General features: G+C 30.1%; 1 protein-coding gene across 1 annotated transcript; it reads left to right on the top strand.

The window, feature by feature from the left end:
- Nucleotides 1–256: 256 nt before the first annotated feature.
- On the top strand, nt 257–11,463 carry LOC124366537 (cytochrome P450 4c21-like). Its single transcript, XM_046823127.1, has 7 exons — nt 257–383; nt 1,729–1,783; nt 3,427–3,527; nt 5,082–5,150; nt 7,235–7,403; nt 8,923–9,102; nt 11,098–11,463. Exons 1-7 carry the CDS (start codon nt 354–356, stop codon nt 11,253–11,255), a joined length of 762 nt encoding a protein of 253 aa, XP_046679083.1. The 5' UTR covers nt 257–353; the 3' UTR covers nt 11,256–11,463.
- Nucleotides 11,464–12,210: the final 747 nt, after the last annotated feature.

Below are 12,210 nucleotides of genomic sequence, written 5' to 3'. Positions count from 1 at the left end.
TTTATAAATACATAGTGCACGATAAGAAATGTTCGTTATAAATAAATATTTTTGTTCTCATATAAATGTGTCTTTGAAGTTAAATTCTGAAAAAAATATTTATTGTATTTCACTAATCATCTGTGTACAGAGACGTTAGAGCATTTAACAATTAAAACTATGATATTTACTTTTATCAATATCACTAAAATACTAAAATAAAATTTTAATTTTAATTGTTATTGTCATTAAAGTCATTGTTTTTTGACAGCATAGGTAGAATATTTATACTACGAATTGTGAAATGTTGGCTACACTTGGACTGGATCTTCCATTTGATCTATAGAAGAGAAATTAAAGAGGCTAGTGAAAAAATGGATGAAATCATGAATTTGGTTAATGAGGTACGTATCTTATATGTTCTGTCAATACTTCATTCCACTTTTCGTATAAAATTACGAGTATATTATATGTATATGTTGTATAAACAAATCCTTCCTTTTAATAAATTATTTAGGTTGAAATTTAATATTTCGACAGTTCCTACTATTAAAAAGATGTTCCTGAAAAAAAAACAACACATTACTGTATCTTATTCTTAAATATTATATTTTTTGTGTTGATTTACCCTATTTTATAGAGTTATTTGTCTTTTAACTAGTAAAACGTCTTATATGAAAATAAATAACTATGACTCTACATTTTCTCATTTTAAAATCTTACTATACCATTATACTATTGTATTACAAAATAGCGTAATGTCATATTAGACACTGTTACTTCACATTTTTTAAAGCTATGCTGATATTATTATCTTAACATTACATTTTTAAGAGAACTGAATGTTTTCAATATAAATGTTTTTGGTACTTACGGGTATTTTAAATACATGTTTACTTCCGTTAACGAATTTTCAATTCTAAGTTTTGAATGAAAAACTGATGTTAAGCTACATAACTTGAATTTACTAAAATTATAGAACATGATAACGCACTGTAATGTTACATTAATTTATGTCCTAAAGAAATAAAAGAACTCTTTTAATATAACAGATAAACAATACAACAGTAAGAATATACAATTTAACTATGACATGTATACGTAATTTCCTTGAATATTACTAACAACCTGTTAATGTATTATCGTACATCTTTTACATCTAGGTTGTAAATCATATTTCCAACGTAAATGTGGAGTTTGTCTAGTAGCGGCAGGATAAAACAATGTTTAAACAAAGTAGCTCATTACATTTAACAGGTTTCTTCAATTAATAGTATAGTTTTGCTGAAATGAAACTTTAAGGACCTATATGTGATTTTGTCGCAACAGTATAGACTATTTGAGGGGTAGTCCGGAGAGATTTTTAAAATGCGAATATGTCTGCAGCTATATTTTAAACCAGGGACTCTAATAATGACCATACAGAATTTCATTATAATCGGTCCTGTAGTTTTTATGCAATTGAATACCATTCACAAGCTCATACAAACACACGGGCAGAATTCAATTTTTTTTAATCAGATAGATTACCGATTTTCTTAGCATTAGAAATTAATTGTATTTTTTCAAACTCAATAATACAAAAACCATACCAAAGTAATAACTTAAACTATTTATGAGTAAAAAATTCCAATGGGATTTAATAAGATAACCTAAATACAAACAACATTTTGACTGCTTAAATGTCGTAGGATATATTAAATATAAATATTCTAATGGTTATTAAATGATTAATCCAAACATTTTTAGGGCTGGAAGGACGAGGAGCGAATAAGGACTGCATCACCAGAGGATGACACAGAACGTGAGTATTTTGTTCCACACGGCCAGTATGTGTATAAAGTAGTTGTACTGTAAAAATTGTCCTCATCATGTATAGACACGACAGTGTGTGAACTTTGGAAATAAACCAATGTACATCGAAGCCGTCGTAGCTAAAGTTGAGGCTTAAAAGAGAAGACAAAAATTATTAAACAGATTTATAAAATAAGAGTTTGAGGTAAAGTGACTAGCTTAAATTATGTCCTAATTTTTCATTTAGACAAATACGAGTAGTTCAGGAATTATACATTCAATGAGATCTCGATTAGGTGGTCTATACGAAAGATTTTTTGGTACTCCCTATAACTGCTGGGGTCCGTCAAGGTTATCGTTTGGCACCCATTCTCTATTGTATTCAATGTAAATTTTGATTGATTGATTAAACTCTTTATTACGATAAGCGAAGTTAGGCCTATTAAGTCCTTTCTTACACTGGGCCTAGAGAGTGTTTATGGTACTATTCTGCTTATTCACATTCAGACAATCAGCAGTCTGCATTACCATATCCATCTGCTAATTTTCAAGCAGCAATTAGATGAATTGACACTGATTTGGAGGTGATTAAAGTTTGATTTAGATGATTATGGCATGAGTCTTCGATGTTATCAGTTTATGCATGTTGCGATTAAACAGTAATAATAGTTGTTTTGCCTTTTCCACAAAACTTAAATACGCTATAATTGTACCTATAGCTTAGACAAAGAAAGAAATTTAAATATAATATAGAAGCTGTAGAAATAATCTGACCTTCTCACAAATTAAATTAAATATTACAATATAAGTTAAACGTAACTAGAAAATATCCCAAAATTTAGTGAAAGATTATAATGGTGTGATTAAATAGGGATATCATAAGTGCACGTATTTCATTATATCAATTCTAGTACTTAATTATTTTTCTTTTCAATTAAATACTCGGAAATTATTGTGGCTGCACGTTTAAGTGAAAAATTACCCAATCCCAACGTATTAAAACACATTTCAATATGTTTCCATTACGTGTCGTATGTACTATAGATTTATTGAATATGAACATTTTTGAAAATTAAAAAAAACCTTACGTAAGTAATACAATATATAATGAGAATGTACATTAAAACAAAATATTGATTCCTTATGCAAAAAGTACATTTTTATTATGATATTTCCATACAATTAATTATCATGACGGAATATCATGCTTGGTAAATAATGATTTCGTACATCCAATAAGATTACCAAGTATTGTATTACCAATATCTTGATATGTATTGTAAAAATATGGTTTGTACCATATAAGAATGCCAGATTTACTAGGAAATTAATGTTCTTCATAAGATAATGACAGTAATACATGCATACACTGTTTTTTGTTATTATATTGAGCATAAATAGAAGTAATTATATGGTGTAAGTGGCTGAAAAGGGTTTTTATTGTTTTTAAATTTAAACAGGACTATTTGATATTTAGATTTTATTATTAGATTACATCCATTAGATTTTGTTTTAAAATTATTCATATCATGACATTCAAAATATGCTTCTTGACTGGATCGTTAAAAATCGGTGATTATTACGATTTAAATATAAACCATAGTCCTTTCAAAAGTTGACTAATGAATGGACCGTTGCTTCTGGAATTTGTAGGACTGCCTGGTGTAAATCTAGTGGACATCATAGCTGATAATATGCCAGTAGTATCGCCAGGCCACGACTGGAGAGACGAGGTTGTAACTATGATAGCTGCGGTGAGTTGCATTGCATTCAGTAAATGTAATTGATTATTTACTATGATATGTTGCATGGTTGAACTTAAATAAGTTATTAAGTTGTGGTATATTTTAGGCAAATTCTGATCTCGTGAATAACATTAATTACCACATATTATATAAAGGTAGTTAGAAACTATTTTAAACTAGTATTTACACAATTCCCTATAATTTTTTGACTGGCCAGCCTCATGTAATAAACAGTATTGAAATGGTTTTCATTCCCATTCGCTTAAGGTTTTTACATTTGATATTGTAAAACATCAACAAAAATAGAACAGTAAATTTTATATTTTAAAGTATCCTGATCACACATTCTTGTATTTCGTTTAAATTTGTCAACATGGCAGAGAAGAGTAGTATCTAACGATTACTATTTTATATAAGTAATATTGTAACTAATATTACCTATATAAAATATTGTTGTATTTTTGCGATTTAATATTCCAATGGATCAGCAACATATAGTTCACAACATTTTATGATTATTTTATGATAAATTAGTTATGAGTGAACATAATTAAAACCAGAACTCTAGGAGGTTAGTTAAAATTACATATAATCATATCGTATTCGTATTAAGAGACATGTAAACTTAATTTAAACATATTTAATCACTCAATGTACGTTTCAGAATGGTGACCTTTTATAATACACTTTTTCTTGTCTTAGTGTGTTTTAATATTACAATTTATAATGTTCGTGAAAAGATTTTTATTCCTTTAAAGTATATTATTATTTTCCACAAATTAGTAGGCTTTCACATTTATACCATTGTTGACCTATGAGCACATATTGACAGGTATAAAAAACTATTAATCATGTATTAACTACCTTACCGCACAAACAGAGTTGTTATACCAATACATTTGTTCGTTCGAATTACCCTAAGACAACTATGTATTGGTTGGTTATTGCGCCGTAAGTGTCATATTTTAAAATAAAAATTGCATATGTGACCTTTCTTCTGAAATAGAATATTCCGGAATATTCCCGGAAGAGATTATACTAGCAACTCCTAAAAACAATAATATGATAAGGGACTCCAACGAACTTAGTACTCTGAACTTCGATGCTACCAAATCACGAAACTGTGCTCAAACAACTGCAGAAGTATTTTGTGTCCACAGCATAGTCAAAATTTTGGAAAAAAACACGTTGGTTCAATGTTTAGAGGTCAATAGAGTCTGCACTAACTTCTAAAATTTACCTTTTTATAGTGTTGTAGTAATAACAAAAATTCTGCACCACAAAATTCTAAAAACACCACTGTGTCATAAGTACTTAAATACTAGCTAGAAATAGAAAGCGCCAGATATTCCTTAACACAAAACTTTAAAAATGTTTTTGTATTAGTAATAATTTAATAAGTACCGCACTAGATGTTTGAATATGTCATATAAATTTAATGCATAAGGTATAATGCGAATATTTCCTCACAATGAGGCAATGCATAGACAGCACGTATTGATATTATTTTACTAAAAAAAATACTTGCTGCTTTTTTTTATTATTTCTTATTCTATGTTTCAGGCGTCTGACACAGTTGTTGGGTCGCTGGCCCTTGTTGTCACCACATTAGGACATTATCCAGAAATACAGGTAAAATCACAATCCATAAAAGTAAATAAGGGCAAAATAATTTATAAGAAATAAAATACAGGTAAAATATAACAGAAAGGTAGTCCATCTTCTTAGTTCGTTTATGCAAGTAAACAATTTATGTTGTTTCTCATTAAACCTGTAGCTACTGACAAATTTTAAATCTAATTTCTGATTACGTACAAGTTTTGAATACTTTTTATGAATAATTATGTTCGTACAATTTACTATCTAAAGAGCCCTTTCTATAATGGTTCAATCTTTACAATTGATAGGCAAAGTAAGAAAATTTATATTGTCTTCAGCAGAATGTTTCCAACTATGAAATTGCTTAAAACTACCAAACTGTACATGTGCATTATAAAAGATATTTATGACAATCAATAATCCTTGAGCAAATTTGCATCATATGATTTTCTAGAATTGTGTATGCATAATATATTGCTCATAGTGGTTTTTATTTGTTAGATTCATTCACAAGAACATACGAATTTATATAATAATTTTAGTTTATAAAAAGTATTTTTTTTGTTTTTTTAATCCAAGTGTAATGATATAAAATGCCATACTACTTTCCTAGCTGCCGTTTCTATGTTTATGCTATAATTATTATAGCTGCTGATTTATTATGTGCACTTTTAGTACAATAATAATAATATTATCATTTTGGAAGCAATTTAGCCCGGTAATAAAAATAGAAGTAATTTACAATACATATAATAAGTGCCCACACAATATAAAACATTAGCTAATTTTTAAAACAGTTGATACTGTGAACGCTTTTATAAAACAATTCTTTGGAAAATGTTTCTTCAATCATCTGGAAGGCTAATATTTACAGAGATGTTCCGTTTTCTGATATGGTAAATTTTCTACTATAGTCAGTATTTATTGTTTACTTTTGGACAGGATAGTGCATAGTGGATCAAGACAATGGTTATTGAATTAATTTAATTTTCACTAAGAGCGTCATAAGAGAAGACAGTACAAAAATATAAATACGAGTGTTTCAAGTAAAAATACTGCTCTTCAAAAGTAAGGTTTGTAGCTTTATTTACAAATCTGATGAAACAAGAGGTCAATTAAATAAGGAAAAAGTAACATGATCCAGCCCTTGAGCTCTTCCTTAATTGACTTCCAATGAGGAGTTCGTGGTAATAGTATCATTTGCATGGACAACGCTACGCTTCCTTACAAGCAGACAAGAACATACCTAGTCGTTAGCTTTACTAAAAATACTTTAATGTTAGCTATTCTTCAGAAGCACTTCTCGGTTATAACATTTACTTGACTGTGATGGATCGTAGCACTTTAATGCTATATAATTCTCTTATAATTTGATCAATAATTTTTGAAGGTGTTAATTAAATAGAGAGATGATGGAGTCCCTGGAATGTTCTAATAATTTAAGAGCAGTCTTAAACGTTATTTATACTCAATGTTAGACGTAAAACATCTAAAACAAAGTATTAGATCTAGATTGGAATTTTTTAATTAGACCTTAATCTTGTGTTCATCATAGAAATTAATTTGTTTACTAAAATTTAAACCAAGATTTATGACTACATATTTTTATTTCAGTCACTACTATTGGATTTCAAGAAAATTTAATGTTTTGTCCAGTTAATCTACAAAACATCTAAATGAATAACGTTTTTCTAATTTACGAGCTTTTAAACTGTATTAATAGAAGAAGGAAGCAGAAAATTACAAATTATCTGCTTTATACGTCCATGAATTAAAAATTGTAGATAAAAAGGGCGATTGCAGATAGAAAACTGGCACTACAGCAACAGAATCTTTAAAATAATATCAATTCTCAACGATTCACGCTCTTTTCTTTTGCCACAAATCTTTTAATCTCCCTGTGAATGATCATCCATATGTCATTGAACGTGAAAATTTCTGTCTCTATAATTAAAATATATATTTCATAATATGAAAGACTACAAATTTATTTAATGACCCTAAATCTCATATAATTTTCACTTACGACGCTGAGTATGTTCAATGAGATAGGTATCAAGCACTACTACATTTATAAATGTATTAAACTCTTTTATTTTAAATATTATTTGGTTCAGGACAAGATCGTTGAGGAGATCCTGGCGGTGATGGGAGACCTGGAACGGGATGTGACAAGTGCAGATCTCAACGCCATGACTTACCTTGGTCAGGTCATCACGGAGAGTATCAGACTTCACGGCACAGTAGTCGGCATCATGAGGAGAGCTACGAAAGACACTAAACTGAGTATGTACACATGCAGTTACGAAGTTAAACACGAATGCGCGCTATGTTACATGCAGACGGCTACATAGCGGCTACGTCAGGTAGCCAACTCTCAACCACTTTCACTATTACCTCTGGTAGTGGATAGTCTCAACCACTGCCACATTTGAATAAGGCCATCTTTAACTTTTCCTGATTTTTATCTGTCGAATTGTGCAGCCTGAGCATAGGGCAATACCTTATCAGTCTCAGGTATAGCAATACCGCCTTTTATTACAAAGTGAGCCTCCTCACTTTATTATAAGAAGCGGACAAAATATTGTTGACAAAATCACACCTATCTTATAAAATCTACTCAACATATGTGTGTAAAATCTTATCTATCCGGAGCATCCTTTAAATTGTCCAAATATATATATATATATATATATTATATATATATATATATATATATATATATATAATATATATATATATATATATATATATATATATATATATATATATCTACACAGGCAAAAATTAGTTTTTTCTACCGAAATCCATAAAATTAAAAACATTAAATAAACATCTAATTAACCCTGTATTAAACGTTACGAACTATATAAAATGATGACATTTAGCAAAGTGATAAGTAGTCTCGCTTTGTCATTTGTAAAAGGTAAGGAAATACTACCAACTACTTAACCTTTGCGAATATTCTTCTGTATTACAGGTATATACACACATAGAGTAGGATACTATAAACATTGTAACCGGAGGAAAGTTATGGAATCGACAGACTTATGGAGACATGGTTTGTTTTGGATGTAAGAGGTTTAGTATGGATTGCAAAGGTATAACCAGCCCAATCAAGTAGTTATTTTACTGTTATTATTGTGAATTTCAAGAAACCAGAAAAATATTTAGGAACTTTTCATTTTATTACAATTTTTACATTATACCTCATTTATAAGAAATACTATAACATTTTATACGCGATCAAATAAAATTGTGTTCTCAAAGAATATTATGTGGATAAATCTTTTTTCTATACAATTATTTCCTGAATTTGAATTTAAGGGGACTTGAGACAGATCCTTTTGTATGAAATTTTGATTGCATTTTTTATCCATTCAAAGTCTGGTATAATGGGGACAATTTTGTTATGCCTATTTACAAAAGCAGTGATATGTCAGATGCAATATTATAAGTAAGTTAATTGAAAACGTCGTTAACATTTCTTATTTTCTATACATAATTTACCAATAATGTAGGTAAATTTCTTCAGTGTAACATTATAATTTTAATAACCTTTTATTAAATACTGGATCGTAGGTTTTAGTAATTATATAAAATGAGAATTGTGACATGAATAAATATATTGGCGGCATTTTCACGCGAGATTCAATAAAAATAAATTTTATTTCGATAGATTCAACAGGAATTTACTCTTTGAATCACTTAGTAGATGAATAAACCACACATACCACTAGTATCATGTATATTTATTTAAAATGATTATTATTTTATTCATTGTTTCAATTCCTGCATTCCACAGCCAACATCACGTTGCCTGCGGGTAGTCGAGTGGTGATAATGCTTCACGGGATGGGGTGGGACAAGGAACAGTTCCCTAATCCTGATCAGTTCCAGCCGGATAGATTCTCTCCAGAGAACCAGAAGAAGAGGCACAGCTACGCGTTCAAGCCGTTCAGTGCTGGACCTCGGAATTGTATCGGTGAGTTTCTTGAATAAACAGGGTGTAAAAAGTCCTGATACGCCTGGATATATTCCAAACGGATCGAGATAACGATGTAAACCCTTCACTATACTTATAAGATATTTTGTAAGACATTATGAAGCATAATAATAATCATCTCCTCCCTGTTTTAAAAGGGAGTAAATAGGGGTAAATTGAACTTTTAAATTAGCAACCCCTATCTTGTGACGTATAATTTGAGAGGTAGGTTCAAAATAAACTAAATGGCATGAACAAACCATCTCTACGACGATCCTAGCAAAAGTTATGGGCAAACAACCCCTCACATCTAAGGTTGTATAATAAGTGCTAATACGTCCAGATATATTCCAATAGATATCAATGTAAAACCTTCACTGGACTTATTCAACTACTCTTTTCGGTTGTTTTTGAGGGTAACAAAACCCTCATTTTCAAAAGTTTAGGTAACAGGTGTCTTTTTTTATAGATGGCATTACAATGTAAGGCATTATTTCCCCATAACTTTCGCTAGGATCTTCATAGAAATGTTTTGTCCATTTTATTGTGTTTCTTTTGAATTTACCTTTATTCCTATTGAAAATGGCATGACACAAAAACCTGATTGCAATTTTAAAATTTAAAGTAACCATCATTACCCCATAAATGTTCATAAAATATTCAGAAATATCAGGATTTAATTTACACCCTGTATACCCAATTACCTGTAACCGCTACCGTACATACAGCTACCTAGCAGTGGTACTTTGTAATCATTTTAATCGCTTTGAAACTGAGAAAATTTCTAGCATTATCATCCACAAAATATAGCAAGACCAATAATATTAATTTATTATATCCTCTTACTGTCTTAAAGGGTTAAAATTAAAAAAAGGGTTAAAGTTTTATGTACGGCACTAGCACTCTTTATCCTTCAGTCTAATATAAATAGCTATTGCATTAACAAAGGTCATTTTTAAAAAAATCCTATCATCTTTCTTGACCATCTCCCTTTGTCCGTATGAGATATAGGACATTACAAAATGTTATCAAACAGAAAGGATGATAAGGCACTTTAACGATTGGGTGAATTCAGTTAGCAGTATTTTAGGTAGTACTTCGTAACTTCACCAAACATGACCCCTAAACCCTTAAACAACCCCTCGTTTAAAATAGAAATCTCATAAAGAAAAATTAAAATATTTTCGTAGTCAAAAAATCTACCTACTACTACCGATCGAGTCGGAAGGACTATTTAATATATTTGACTAAGCCATCCTTCTACTGAATACATAGCTCGTATATTATGTGGCTCTCTCTCTCTCTCTCTCTCTCTCTCTCTCTCTCTCTCTCTCACACACACACACACACACACACACACACACACACACACACACACACACACACACACACACACACACACACATATATATATTAAAAAAATTCTAAGTAAAAAAGTATAGGCATAGTTATAAGTTTGTAAAGTTGTATAGTAATTAAAGTAAAATTAGCTCGAATAGTTTTTACGTTAGTGACAACTTTGGTGTGTGTGTGTGTGTGTGTGTGTGTGTGTGTGTGTGTGTGTGTGTGTGTGTGTGTGTGTGTGTGTGTGTGTGTGTGTGTGTGTGTGTGTGTGTGTGTGTGTGTGTGTGTGTGTGTGTGTGTGTGTGTGTGTGTGTGTGTGTGTGTGTGTGTGTGTGTGTGTGTGTGTGTGTGTGTGTGTGTGAAAAACTATAAAACTATTATTTACAAGATTTTTTTCACTAAGTAGAAATATAGTTCTAAGCTTTTCCATAGATTTTGATTATTATTGTTGTTGTTGGTATAGATCTTTTAGTTATATTTTACTAATTAACCCACTTTTGTTATTCAAAGATAAAACTCTACCAGTACACCTGACTCCGGATAACCTGTTTATCCACGCACTATTATCAAGGTTACAGTGTACTTACATCAAAACATGAATGGGCCCATTCATATGATAAAAACCTAAAAATATGTTTATCATATTTTCAGGCAAGGCTTACGCAATGATAGTCATGAAGACAGTCCTGGTCCATATACTGAGAAGGTTACGCGTGACGTCACACACTAAACTGTCAGACATAGTGTACGAGCTGAAGGTGGTGAACTACAGCAAGACTCCACTTCTAGTTTCTTTCCATCCGCGATGAAATACGAACAAGCCCATTATAAGTAAAAAAGTATAGGCATAGTTATAAGTTTGTAAAGTATTATAGTAATTAAAGTAAATTTAGCTCGAATAGTTTTTACGTTAGTGACAACTTTCCTTTGGTTATAGAAGATAGCTTGATAAACTTCCACAATATACATATATAGTTGAAAAAGTTGCTCAACTATTTTGCATATTTTTTGAAGTCATTTAAACTATACGCATGATTGAAAAGCCTCAAAATAAATGTTTTCTTAAAAAATAACTCTAACATCATAAATAACCTGAACTTATGTTTAATCTACAGGTAAAAGGGGGAGCGTATATATTATATCCGTTAATTGCTCTCAGGTCAACACTAAGTGGGAGAGACTGCACTTGATGTGTAGTATTCAAATCAAGTTTAAACGAGTGAACTTAAATTTACTTTTATCCATAGTTTAATGTCCTCACACCAATACTTATACAATCCAAATATTACAATAGTTTCCAGATGGTTTTGCAGGAAATAATGTTACTTAATCCATGACATATTTAAATACTAATATTTTAATGTAATCATAAACACTATACATTTTGTTTCTTATAACGAGTTTTAGTTTCTTTCCCTACAATTAGGTGGTTTTTAAGATTGTAAAACCGGGATTATTTAAAATTATTAAGAAATATTTCAATAATTTTCTAAAGTTAACTGTCACATTCGAAGCCTGAGGATAATGAAGACACCAAAAGAAGATATGCATGATATGATATGATATGTATGTATCTTACATGCAGCCTGTTCTTAGTGGAATCTGTATATACAAAATACTATACCAATAACAATGTTCTTTTTTAGATATATTTATCTATAAATAATATGTAAATAAATGTTATGTTTTCTATTATGGAAGACGATTTTTATTTTTTTCTCGATTAGATATATTACTTTTATGTGTTTTAATGAGTAAAAAGTC

Source organism: Homalodisca vitripennis, chromosome 7 (genome assembly GCF_021130785.1).
Source record: "Homalodisca vitripennis isolate AUS2020 chromosome 7, UT_GWSS_2.1, whole genome shotgun sequence".
In the NCBI taxonomy this organism is placed as follows: domain Eukaryota; kingdom Metazoa; phylum Arthropoda; class Insecta; order Hemiptera; family Cicadellidae; genus Homalodisca; species Homalodisca vitripennis.
Note: the sequence above shows the minus strand (reverse complement) of the source record. Positions and strands in the feature narration are given on the sequence as shown.